The sequence below is a fragment of the Globicephala melas genome, chromosome 17 (genome assembly GCF_963455315.2).
Source record: "Globicephala melas chromosome 17, mGloMel1.2, whole genome shotgun sequence".
NCBI lineage: Eukaryota > Metazoa > Chordata > Mammalia > Artiodactyla > Delphinidae > Globicephala > Globicephala melas.
In genome coordinates, this window is record NC_083330.1 from 27,953,740 (window position 1) to 27,967,337 (window position 13,598).

At 39.1% G+C, this 13,598-nt stretch overlaps 2 protein-coding genes across 4 annotated transcripts in view; one reads left to right on the plus strand and one right to left on the minus strand.

Moving 5' to 3' along the window:
- The window catches only part of E2F5 (E2F transcription factor 5), a 29,120-nt gene extending 26,370 nt beyond the window's left edge, over positions 1 to 2,750 (plus strand). The window contains exons 7-8 of the mRNA XM_030839225.3: positions 874 to 921; positions 1,925 to 2,750. Of these exons, the coding sequence (XP_030695085.1) occupies positions 874 to 921; positions 1,925 to 2,034 (158 nt within the window). The 3' untranslated portion in view covers positions 2,035 to 2,750. The remainder of the gene's footprint in view (positions 1 to 873; positions 922 to 1,924) is intronic.
- Positions 1,538 to 7,784, minus strand: RBIS (ribosomal biogenesis factor). 3 transcript variants are annotated; one of them, XM_030839228.2, is made up of 5 exons: positions 7,636 to 7,784; positions 6,956 to 7,031; positions 5,351 to 5,467; positions 3,073 to 3,189; positions 1,538 to 2,807 (listed from the first exon to the last, which is right to left on the minus strand). In XM_030839228.2, the coding sequence occupies exons 3-5, from the start codon at positions 5,462 to 5,464 to the stop codon at positions 2,736 to 2,738; spliced, it is 303 nt and encodes a 100-aa protein (XP_030695088.1). In that variant the 5' UTR covers positions 5,465 to 5,467; positions 6,956 to 7,031; positions 7,636 to 7,784; the 3' UTR covers positions 1,538 to 2,735. The 3 variants fall into 3 exon arrangements, with proteins under 3 accessions (XP_030695088.1, XP_060143674.1, XP_030695086.1); XM_060287691.1 differs by lacking the exon at positions 7,636 to 7,784 and adding an exon at positions 7,434 to 7,627; XM_030839226.2 differs by lacking the exon at positions 6,956 to 7,031 and having other exon boundaries at positions 7,636 to 7,777.
- Positions 7,785 to 13,598: the final 5,814 nt, after the last annotated feature.

Sequence of the window (13,598 nt, forward strand, 5' to 3'; positions counted from 1 at the left end):
GACCTATAAACCAATGAAGATTTGTGACCAGGGAAGTGGCACGTTTAGAACTGTATACTGGTGAACACAGAAGTAACGTCATTAGGAAAGAAGAGACTTCTGGCCCTGGGAAGAAGAGATTAGAGGCAATGAAGACAGAAGATAAGATGTTTGCAGTTATGCAACTGTGAGAGAACATTGAGGCTAAAGTGGGGTGATGACAATGGGACTGGAAAGAGAAATAAGGAAGATTTGAGAAATACTCTTTAGGCAAAATAAGTAACCTTTGATGTGTGAGATCTGAAGATAAAGTTAACAGGAGGACTGTAAAGTGATGTTGCACTTTTAAGGTTGAGTCATAGGGAGAATTATGGTAACACTGACTTTAAAAACTGAGGAGTCAGTTTTGGGAAAACAATGATGAGTTTTTGGGGCTACATCTTGAGTTCAGAAGTTTAAAAGTAATGCCAGGTACAGATTAGTTGTCATGAAAATTCTGTTTCCATGAAGTTCTAGTACTTTAATTTCGTACTTTTTTGTGTGTGTGTGGTACACGGGCCTCTCACTGTTGTGGCCTCTCCCGTTGCGGAGCACAGGCTCCGGACGTGCAGGCTCAGCGGCCATGGCTCACGGGCCCAGCCGCTCCACGGCATGTGGGATCTTCCCGGACCGGGGCACGAACCCGTGTCTCCTGCACCGGCAGGCGGACTCTCAACCACTGCGCCACCAGGGAAGCCCTAATTTCGTACTTTTAATCAAGATGCTGATGTTAAATATAACTGTGCTTAATATATACTGTGTTTAAATATATGCTGTTTAAATGTAACTGCCTTTTTGCTGTTAAAATATATAAAGAGAAGTGTAAAAAAAGCTTTATCACATTTCTTTTTCCAGCGGGATCTATTAGTGGAGATATCATTGATGAGTTAATGTCTTCTGATGGTAAGTAGTTAAAAATTTTAATAAATATAACCTTATACATCAATAATGCTTTTCTAGAATTTATGAGTGGCACATGATTTAAAAGAAATGAAGAACCTATATTTTTTAACTGCTTAATGTACTATGATGATTCATAGTAAGTTACAGGCATCCTTCAGATTTTTTTGCCTGCATTTTGAGGAAAAAGAATTCATAAGGGGATACTCATCACTTTTACTGAATAAAGTTCTAAATTGTTGGCATACTAGCCCTTTTTACACCTGAAGAATTTGGCCAAGAAGAGTAAAACAGTGTATCTGAGTCAACAGGAAATCTGAAAACAGTTTTGTAAATACTCCTACCATGGCCAACTTCAAGCTGCCAATGTGAAGTCAGTATTACTAAGATTAGCCACATCATCGTCTAATCTGAAGTAATTCTTAAAAATCAACTAGCTATAATATGGTAGTTACTTTAACAATTACTCTCTGGGCCTCACCTTTCTAAAAGTTCTTGGATTCAGAGTCCTGGTTCCTAACAAATATGTATAGCCGAGACCTAGGAAGTAGCAGCTGTTAAATTAGCCAATGGCACAGTAACCACTTAGACATTTATCAAACACTTCTGTAAAAGCAGAGAATTTCAGCATATTTATTAATTTATGTCTAGTTCCTTTCTCTGTTTTCGAAGTGGTAGCTTATTTAGCAGATCAGAGAAAATACTTGAGCAGTGTTTCTGAATCATAAATTTTAGTGACAAGTTCAACCAATAAAAACTAACTTGTTTCTCAAGCTAACACCTATAATCAATGCATAAAATGTCTTTAAAGAAGAATCTTTCAAAATATACACAAAATATAAGTCATTAATTTGATCATTACATTTCCTATTACATATTTTTAAAAAATTGCTATATAACAGGGGAAACATAATTTGGCTTGATGTTTTTGATAGTATTTTATGTTAGACATCATTACCTGTATGTAGAAACCATCTTTAACACTGAATTTATTTTTTGCTTGCAGTGTTTCCGCTTTTACGGCTTTCTCCGACCCCGGCAGATGACTACAACTTTAATTTAGATGATAATGAAGGAGTTTGTGATCTGTTTGATGTCCAGATACTAAATTATTAGATTCCATGGAAACCTGGGACTGTTATCTACCTCTAACTGTGTAACATTTTAGACGTCTTAACCTAAGTATTTAAAATAATGAATGTAACATCTTTTTAGTTCACTGATTCTGAAATGTTCTTCCCTAATACTTTCTTTTTTACTTCACAAAACTTCAACCATAAGAACAAAGGATTCTGATTGCTTCAGGGGAAAAAGTGATTTCATATCTACCAACTCCCTACCCTCAAGTAATTACATTCTGGAATTTCAACTTTTCCTCCCATTCTGAACCTTCTGTTTTTTTCCTTATATGAGAGGAAAGTTAAAGTAGACTTAAGGTCATCAAAAACAAAAAAGTTGGCCAAGGGCTCATCATTTGTTTGTCTTACATTTTTACTGCCACGAGACTGTCCGTATTTCTGTGTATCCTCTGATCCAGACATTCACTGCCACTTATAAAGTGAAGGGTGTAAACTAGGATATATTAACTGTTTCAGTGAACAGATTTTGTGAAGTGCCTTCTGTTTTAGCACTTTAAGTTTATCACATTTTGTTGACTTCTGACATTCCACTTTCCTAGGTTATAGGAAAGATCTGTTTATGTAGTTTGTTTTTAAAATGTGCCAATGCCTGTACATTAACAAGATTTTTAAAAATAAAATTGTATAAAACATTTAATTTATTGGTCTTTTTGGAGAATTTGATGCATCACCAGTGTATTACAACTGAGCCATTAATCTTGTAGCTTCATCAACATTAACTGGTTCGTTTTCATGACACTGCTGAGGAATCTGGAGAGAAAATTACATTTAAAAATTTAGATAACAATAGCAAACAAAAATGACATAATCTACTGACATATCTATTATTCAATATAATTTCTTCTAGTTGTACTTTTGGAAATAGAACAATAAATTCCCATATTTTAGACTCAATGTTTTAAAGTCTGAATAAGCTATACATACTACAGAGCCAAATACTAAAAATTACAATCAATACAGGCTTTGAAAATTTGTAGTTTATTAGCCAGAACAAAAGGAAGTGATTTCCACTCACCAGCTGTTTCTGCAGAGGTTCAAGGGAAAGGCCTTTTACGAACTGTACAAGTACCTTTTGCATATCTACAAAAGCTTTATTCACGCTGTTAACTTTTTCATCATTCATGATGTTTATCTTTTAAAAAAAGAAAAAGAGCATTAATCCATGATCTCACAACCATTAAGGATAATATAGGCAACCTTAATTTAATCTTGTTACCCCCCAAACCTATAAACTCTTATCAATCCTACCAATTTATGGAGACAATTTACACTAAAATTCTTAGTCTTATTGGGACATTTTAGACAAAAGGTTCTGTTTTTTAAAAAATAAGAATTATGTGAATATACCTCATACGTTGACTTTCCTGGAATAAGCAGGCCAAAATATGTGACCACTATCTTTCTAAGCTACGGTGCTATCGTCTCTCATCTGTAAAATGAGGAACCTGGATAGCATGCTTCCAGTGTCCTTCTAACAGTACGTCTCTGAATCCTTCCTTGATAGAAGTGCCTGGCAGTCTCCTGAGGACAGCGGCCCCTGTAGCCGTCCTCACTTGAATCTGAAAGGTGGGGGTGGTATTCTTGTTCTTCACAGCTGCTCCCCAACCATTTCTCCTTCAAAACTTTTGGCTTTTTTGCATCTTATGCATCAGGACATTCTGACACCCCTCTCCTCATTACTGTCACCTATCAACACCATGATTACTTGCTCCTTCGTGAAAGATCTCAAACCATGGCTCACTGACCCCTCTCACGCCTGGCGTCGCTTTTTAGTGGCTACAACAAAAACCTATCCTATGGCTTCTTAATCTCTTCAGGTCCTCATCTCCAGGGGTCTTTTCCACGACCTACCTTGCCATCACTCCCATGCATTACCTTAGGCTGCATCATTACCTGTTACTGCACCACCTCCTATCCTTCTATTCACTTATTTTATTAATAATTCTTAAATCTCACTGAAATCTTTTCCCACCAAGTTCACTATTGTTCACATTTTCATATCCCCACTTTTTCCTTTAGCCTGCACAGATTCCATGACCACTAATCAGTCACTCCTTCACACCCTAACTCTACTTCTCTTCTCTCCCTCAATCAGACTTGCCTGGCAACCTAGTTAAACTCAAGTATCAGCCTTTTGGAGCCCAAAACTGAAGCTCTAAAAAATCATAGCTGGCTGACTGGCTTCACTTTAAGTTCATGGCCACCAACTTCAATTTACCGCTTATATAGTACCTGGTGATTGTACGACCTCCCCCTAAGGCTGCTTTCTCAGAAAAGTGTTCGATACTTTCTCCAACCAGGCTGCCTACCCACAGATCTTTTCCATTAGCATCCATAAAGCTTCTAGGACTTCCTATCCAAACAAAATAATTTTCCTCAAATATACCAAGCCTTCACCCAGCTGGGGGTCTTTGCACTCACTATTCTTTCTGCCTAGAACATGCTGCTCCAACACTTCCCAGCAGTTTGCATCACTGGCTCCTATCAGGCAGGTCTTGGCTTCAATGTCAACCCTGAAGACAGTTCTATCTAAAACTCACCCCCAAACCCCAGTCATTATCACCCAGCTTTATTTCCTTTTTAGCATTTCCAAAGTCATGAAATTGCTCCACCAAAAATTTTAACTCAGCTAGTTCATGAAGACTGAAAGATAAAATGTTACATTTCTATGGACTATTATGATAATTACTAAGTCCTCTAGAGGTGACTCCACCTACTACTTAAGCTTGAAAACATTTTCTTGAATAATCTTCTTAAGGAGTCTACTTAATCTTGAAGAAATTTCCCATTCCCCAAATATTTTGAAATAAAGATAAAGTAACTCCTTTCTTTTCAAATTTTGTATTTTAAGAAACAAAATATTTTATCTTCTATTTTTAGGTTTTTATCTGAGTTCTAGATATCTTCAGAGATAAGAATTACTGAGGAGAAAAAGAATGGGTGTTGACTGACATTCCATGTCTTGACTCTGTTGAAAGCTTCTTGAAGAGATAACTTTTCCATACCATGTTTTTTTATGATTTCTATGCTCTGAGAAAACTATTAAAACTGTTACTTGGAGACTCATACATTTGCAGTTAAAATGCTTTCTTCTTTTTGCACATTTGAATTCAAGAAAGGGAGGTTATTTTTCTTCATCTTTTTTTCTTTTTTAAAACAAATGTTTAAAATCATCATGCTTTTGTAGGAAAGGCTAAGAATCTATTTTAAATATTAGCATTCAGTTTTTCAGTAGCTTTACAATTATGCTTTGCTTGTAAACAATAAAGTCAGAGTGCATAAGTGATACTAACCTTCTTCAGATTAGTGGTAACTGGTTTTGCTTTATTTTTAACCTTAAAGCCTTTTTGGCTGGCTATGTGGAATACATTCCTGGACTTCTGTCCTCTTAGTTTGTTCTTGGCCATTGTCTAGGAAAGAAAGAAAAGGAGCTCAATTAAGTTGCCCATGTTCATGAACTGTAAATCAATTTCAGTTTTTGGAAGTAAAGGTACCAATTAAATCTAAGAAGTTCCACCTTCCTCCTGATTATTTTTAAAATTGCTGCTTGTATAAAAATTATCTCCATGTCCTTTTGGTCCTACTAGATTTTTCTGTTTCAGTGCAGAGTGTGTAGCTAATTCTTTTCTGCATCTCCAGCACCTGACCCATAAGAGGCTCCACATTAGTTTCTGCCAGTTAGATTAATTAATATTCTCAACACAACAATTGTTTTTTTTTTTCAGCTCTCTGCAGCATCTGACAATTCTAACCATCACCATCCATCCTTCTGCTAGTTTACATACTGCTATTCCATTCCAGTTCCTTTCATACTCTAGGACTGACTCCCTTCTCCCTCCTTCTTTCATTCCTTTTTACTTGCCCCATTTTCACTCCTGTGTGCACCTCCACAAAACCAGTACTTAATCTTACACCTTCTAACCCCCACGTTAAATTACTTTCATGACTTCCACATCACCTCTATGTGAATGGCTCTTGCCTAAAAACTGTAGGTATTATCTTTGTTTTATAGCTAAACACACTAAGCCTATAAATTCTACTTGAGAAACATCTCTCAAACCTGTCTTTAACAATGCACATGAGGAACAATTTAAAAAATATTAATAGTTAAGATTTATTAAGCTTTTACTACATGTACAGCACTATGCTAACATTTTATGTATTTTAACTAATTTACTCCTTACAACAACACTTTGTAGGAGGTACTATTTTATCCTCATTTTACAGATTAAAAAAAAAAAATCTGATGCAAAGAGAAGCTAATCTGCCCATTGCTGCACTATTAGTAGTCAGAGAATGCCAAGATTCAAAGCCAAGCAGACTAGATCCTGAGCTCTCATTATGTGATGTGGTCTCTCAAATATAAATAAAAATGCAGTACAAAAGCATGATTTAGTACTGCCTAGTTCAGGACTGGGTTACTGCTTTAGTCCCTAGGACTATTTGGTTAGACTCTGGGTTGGGACAAACTATACCCATGGACCAAATCAGGTCAGGCACCTGTCTTTGTAAATGACGTTTTATTAGAACGCAGCTACGTCCATTCGATTATGTATGTTTTGTCTGTGGCTGCTTTCCTGCGACAACTGTGGCTCGCAAAGCCTAAAATATTTACTATTTGGCCCTTTACGGAAAGACTGTCAACCCCTGGCTTAAGCCACATGCATTCAAGTCTATCCTGCGTAGTGGTACGAAATGAACCGTCCCAATGTTAAAATCCTTCAGTGGCTCCTCCAACCCACAAGGAGCAATATTCTTTGTCCTGACATATCGCTGGAAACCTGACTCTAGCATAAATCTGTCAAAGGTATCTCCTGCTATTTCTCTATACCGACTCTAGTCTACTAATTACTCTCTGAAGACACCTTGCACATTCTTCCCTTCTTCCCTTTGCTCACATTGTATCTCTCCTCCTTCAATGTCTAGCCTCAGGAACAGAGACAGCAATGCTTCCGAACCCCAACAGAACTCCTTCTAAAAAAATAAATAAATAAACACAGTAGAAAATACATGATTATTATAGAAGCAGAAAATACACATAAACCACCCCCAAATTAAATAATCTAAAATCCTTCCAATAAGTAACCAAAATCCAACCATTCGTCTAGTATTCATTAATCAATTACTATGTACCGAGTGTGGTACAGAACCTATATACATACATATAAAACATATACAAACACAAGAAACATAAAGATAGGTGCTGTAACTGACAGCATACGAGTGGAGTCACAAAAGGAAAACATCCAATAGAGTTGGGGACTTGAGGAAGGTTCGTGGAGAAGGTGAGAGCCTAGCTGGGGGGGTAGTGGGATAGGGATTTTCTCTAACAACCACGTGGAAACTGGTGACAACAGAACAACCCAAAGCTGGTACCCTGCCGTGGGATGAAGGCCCAGCAGGCATGGGGGTTTCAGGCCTGAGCCAGCAGGCCTGCGGCCGAGTAGGGCTGCCTAAGGCAGCAAGCGACGACGGAACGGAGCCTCCAGACGGCAGCAGCCCGCGGACGGCCAATCCTGTCTCAACGCTCGGAAACTCCACGCCAGCGCGCCGGAAAATTTTTTAATTAATCTCTCACCAGTCCTCCGATACCCTCGTGCAGGGGTTTAAGCTCCAGGTAACGCCATCTGCACCCGCAGGATCCAGGAAGTTCCGGAATGAGGCAGCCAGTCAAGGGTCCTCTCTCAGGTCGTAGTTTCCGCCCACCGAGATAAGCTCCGCCCACAGGGCGGAGTCCTGCCCCGTGAGCTTGGTCTGCAGACGGAGATAAGCCCCGCCCATCGAGCGTCGTTCCGCCCAGCGAGCGTCCTTCCGCCCACCGAGCGTCGTTCCGCTCACGGGCTGATTTCCCACCCACCTAACATAGCCCTGCCCACAGAACCGTCTCAGCTGTGGAGCACCCTTCCTTAAACACAGGGTCCTCACTGTTAACATGCCTTGCCGTTCGCTAGGTTAAGAACCTCTACTCAGCTGAGGCGTCGAAGACGCGGCTAAGTCTGGAGTTCCTCGCAGGGGTATGTGTACAGAAACCACCCGAAGTGTCTGAGTCACCAGAGCCACACAGACCGTAACACAGGTGGTCGGCTCTCAGCCGCTTACTGCTGGCTGGCTCTGTCCGCGCTTCCAGGAGGTGGCGCTGCGCACTTCTGGGTGGTGTCCCGGGTTTGGTTGGAGCAACAAAGAACCTAATGTCTGGAACAGATCTAGAACTATAATCTCCCAAGGGAAAATTTGTAGTGAGCCAGAAGTTGAAATGCTTTTCTCATTGAAGTTTCCTTGCTTCAAAATGAGAATTTCTGACAGCACGGCAGAGGCACAAGAAAATATCAATAAGTTGTAAAACAAGAATCAGGGAACTTTAGAAAATCTTAGAAGAAACATTTTTGCCTTCCAGTTTTATGTCTGTGTGTGTATATTTCCCAGTTAAGGTGTTCTGGGTTGAGTTTTCTAGAAAATCGAATCACTTCTTCCAAGACGATCTTTCCACTGAGGTAACAGTTTTCACATGTTCTCTCCTTATTTTGTTACAGTCTTAGGGAAAGCCAGCTTTTAAACAAATGTAGAAGTACTGACATTTTTGTATCATTTTTGTAACGGTACATGAGTTCTGCTCTAAGTATCAAAATAAGGCCAAAGTACCATTCCCCTTTTGCAAGTGAGAATGCTGAGGCTCAGAGTCTAAGCCATTTTCGGTATCCACACAACTAGTAATTGACACAGCCAAACTAGAATCCACGAGGGCTGGCCGTCGGTCAGGTCCTCTTCCCGCCAAATCAGCCACTTGCCTGCTTATAGAAAGATGAACCACTTTTACAGTAAATCACTTTATTGTTTATGTCCATCACAAAAAATTAGAGAATACGTTAAGGAATGAGGAATAATTACTTGTCAATGTAATTTTATTAAAATTCTGTATTTTTTCTAAAGAGTGACTTTCAAAAACACCTTAAAATGCATTATAAAATGCCCATAATGTGTGGCAGCAAGACCAAAGTAACATCAAAGCGACAGAAAACCATTAGATTCTTTCACAAGGCCAGTTATCCAGGAATACTGAAGCTAAAAGGTGAATATAATTATGGTTCCTTGAATGTGAAGTTATTGATGTATATGCAGAAGACAAAGAAATAGATGCAATGGAATGACATTATAGTCTTTATGAAAACTTACGGGCCTAGCTTTCATTTGGAAATGGTGAGAGAGAGATACTTACACCATGGAAATAACATGGTTATACAGGCAAGGGCAGAGTCACTGTATGAGGTAGGAGTGAGAAGGCATGATTTCTGTTTACTTCTGTTACCTACCAACAGTGTGACTGTGGAAAAGTTACTTCATTTCTCTGTGCCTCCCTTTCCCATATGTAGATGGCCGCTCAGTAAATACCCACGTCAGAGAACATTCATTATCTGCTCAGCATTCCTCTCTGGGGAACCGCTCTTCTCCCATTAAGTGATCCTGGTTGAATGAATAATTACAGTCCTCGTCTAAAGATTTTCCAGCCAGAGCTAGTGGAGACACTTCTTGCTTTTAGTATCCTTGTGCTGGGATGATGTGAAATTGAGGCTGCTAGTTGCCGTCTCCTCCAGCAACTTGAGGGAAGCCTGACTGCAGTGGGGGAGAACAAGAGCAATGCAAAAGAACACAGAGCTGAACAACAGAACACAGGACCTTGGTGATATCATTGGAGTCCTTGGATTCAGCTATAGATGGAAGAAAGATCCATCCCTGTCTTCTCAGTTATCTGAATGAAAACATTGCTTTTTTTTTTTTATTGGGTTATTTACTTTTTTTGTATTTTGTTTTTTTTTTGGTGTGGACCATTTTTAAAGTCTTTATTGAATTTATTACAATATTGCTTCTGTTTTATGTTTTGGTTTTTTGGCTGCGAGGCCTGTAGGATCTTAATTCCCCAACCAGGGATCAAACCTACACCCCCTGCATTGGAAGGCGAAGTCCTAACCACTGGACTGCCAGGGAAGTCCCTGTTGGGTTATTTATTTATTTTGCGGTACACGGGCCTCTCACTGTTGTGGCCTCTCCCATTGCGGAGCACAGGCTCCGGACGTACAGGCTCAGCGGCCACGGCTCACGGGCCTAGCCACTCTGTGGCATGTGGGATCTTCCCGGACCGGGGCACGAACCCGCGTCCCCTGCATCAGCACGCGGACTCTCAACCACTGTGCCACCAGGGAAGCCCCCTGTTGGGTTATTTTTTTTAACCACTTGTACCTTGAAGAGTCTTAACTCTACTCCTGTTCAGCCTACTTCACAGGATTTTGTACAGAGTTAGTGAAATACAAAACATGAAAGCATAAGGTATTACTAAGACAAAAGAAGCACGTAATTTTCTAAAAGACGTTTTTCTAATTCTCTATGAACCAAATAGCTTCAAGATTTCTAATCTTTAAAAATTCATCCCAATCTCATACTTCCAGTTTTTCTAAAAACCTTAAAGATGAATAAAATCATAAATAAAGAAACATTTTTTTGGAACCCTTAGCTTTCCTGTTGAGACTCAGCAATGCGGAGTCCTTTATACAGCTTCAGTCCTCAAAGAACGGTCTTGGAAGCAATTCAACAAGTTAACAAATATAATTAGGGAGAAGAAAATGAGAGCCCACAAAAATAATTACAAATCATCTGCAACAAAACTCATAGCCCTCTCCCAGAACAAAGCCAGCATTGTGTAGATGATGCTCCATGATAGACTTGTTTCATTCATCAACCTTATTTGCCCCACTACTCAGTTTCATTCAACTGAAATAGTTTGAACACCTAGGCTCTGTGAGGCCTCAAAGGAAGTACTTTCTTGTAAAGAGGACAGTCATTTGAGATAGACGTATGCATATGAAATGATCATTTTTGACAGAAAGTGGTAAGGACTATGATAAATGCACAAAAATGAGCTATTTATGGAAGGAAATAATTCAGAATTCTGGAAACATTCATGTTAAAAGTTCTCATCTGATTGTCTTAGAGAAGAAATCGGCAAACTACAGCCTACAGGCCAGATTCAGCCCGCTGCTTATTTTTGTACAGCCCGTGAGCTACGAATGGTTTTACATTTTAAAATGGAGGAAAAACATCAAAATAGGGACAATATGTTACAACACATGAACATTTTATTAAATTCACATTTCAGTGTCAGTAAGCACAGTTTCATTGGAACACAGCCACACTCATTTACATACTATTTATGGCTGCTTTCACGCTACAACAGCAGAGTTGAGTAGTTGAGACAGAGACCACATAACCTACAAAACCTAAAATATTTACTACCTGGCCCTTTACCAACTTAATACTTTAAAAAACTTTACCAGCTCATCTTAGCAGATGAGCAGCATGGTGGTATAATTGGTCGAAGTATTCGTGTTTTATACTCAAAGCAATAGGAGGCTTAAAAGGATGAAACCACTTTTCCTCCCAGTATTCTAAGGTAGCTAAACCTTTACAAAATGAGTTTGAGTTTCCTTGCCTCTAATGGTTATCGATGAGTTTTATGTTTCTAGGCTGAAAATGGAAGTTTCCACGTATAAAGGCATTCCCACTTGAGTCTTCCTTAGGGAATGGAAAAAGGAAATAACCTAATGCTTGGGGAAAAGATGAGCTTCTGGAGACCGAGGAAATGGTTGGGGAGAAGGTGGTGAGGGTTTTTCTGCAAGTGATTGAGACTTAAGACCCTGTGGCACATGCCACCATGGCCTGGGGGGTAGTAGCATAAGATCCCTACACCAGCAAATGTCACAGAATGGATGGAGCTTTCCGCCTTCAAGTGAAATGTGGATTTTGATATTAAGCATTACAGCAGCCATTGTGATGAACTGAAAACTAGAGAAAGTTTTCTTTTCTGTGTGCAGGGTAAGCTACCCGCTTCCCATATACTTGAGACTGAGATGAAATTTTTATGCCAAATTAAAGAGTGAAAATTTGGAGCCAGATTTAATTTGATTTAAAACTTTAAGTTTTATGGTATTTCTGTTATGCATACATTCAAGAATGTGTGTTATGATATTTCTTACAGTCAAGAATTTTAACAGGCAAAAGTGGAGCTATAAAGCCTTATAGGAATAGAGCATGACACGAGCAAGCCAGAGACCCAGAAATGGACATGCTATGCTTGTAGGAGTGGGAGAGGTCCAATGTGGGTGGAGGAGTGGGGGTGTGGAGATGCTGTTGAAGATGAGGCTGGTAAGATGAGATAATGAAGGACCTTGACAACCAGGAAAGGTTTATTTTTTTTACTTTAGAAGAGTTTCAAACTTACAGAAAAATCACAAAAATAATACAAGTTGTTTTTTTCTGAACCATTTGAGAGTAAGTTACTGACAAGAGGTCCCTTTACCCCACATATGTTAGTGTGTATTTCCTACAAATAAGGATATTCTCCCACATAACAATACAGCCATCAAAAATCAGGACATGAACACTGATTCCTTCTACTTCACAGTCACCATTCAAACTGTCAATTATCCCTGTAATGTCTTTTATAGTAAAAGGATCCTATTCAGGATAAAGTGTTACATTTAGTTATCATACCTTTTTGTCTTCCAGTTTATCCAGATATATGACATTATAGTGCTGTATAAGTTTGAGGTACAGCAAAGTGATGTTACATACATTATGAAATGATACCACAATAAGTTTAATGAACATCCATCATCTCATGTATTCAATGTATACAAAATAAAAGAAAATGAAAAAGAAAGTTTTTTTCCGTGATGAGAACTCAGGTTTACTCCCTTAACAATGCTCATAGGGGCTTCCCTGGTGGCGCAGTGGTTGAGAGTCCACCTGCCGATGCAGGGGACACGAGTTCGTGCCCCGGTCCGGGAAGATCCCACATGCCGCGGAGCGGCTGGGCCTGTGAGCCATGGCCACTGAGCCTGCGCGTCCGGAGCCTGTGCTCTGCAACGGGAGAGGCCACAACAGTGAGAGGTACGCGTACCGCAAAAAAACAAAACAAAACAAAACATAAAACGAAAAAACAATGCTCATATATAATGTACAGCAGTGTTAATTATATTAATCGAGTTGTACATGACATCCCTAGTACTTGTTTATTTTATAACTGGAAGTGCGTACCTTTTCATCACATTCATACAATTCCCCCTTCCCCCACCTTACCTCTGGTAACCACACATCTGGTCTCTTTTTCTATAAGTTTGTTTACTGAAGTATAGTTGACCTACAACACTATTAATTCCTTGGTGCACAACTTAGTGATTTGATATTTCTATACATTACAGAAACGATCACCACAATAAGTCTTAATTACCATCTGTCACCATACAAATATACTACATTATTATTGACTATATTCTTCATGCTGTACATATCATGCTCATGGCTCATTTATTTGTATGTCTTAATTCTCCCTCACCTATTTTACTCATCCCCTCCCAGTCCCCTCTGGCAACCACTTGTTTTTTCTCTACAACTCTGTTTCTGTTTTGTTATGTTTGTTCATTTGTTTTATTTTTTACATTCTACAAATAAGTGAAATCATATGATGTCTGTCTTTCTCTGTCTGACTTATTA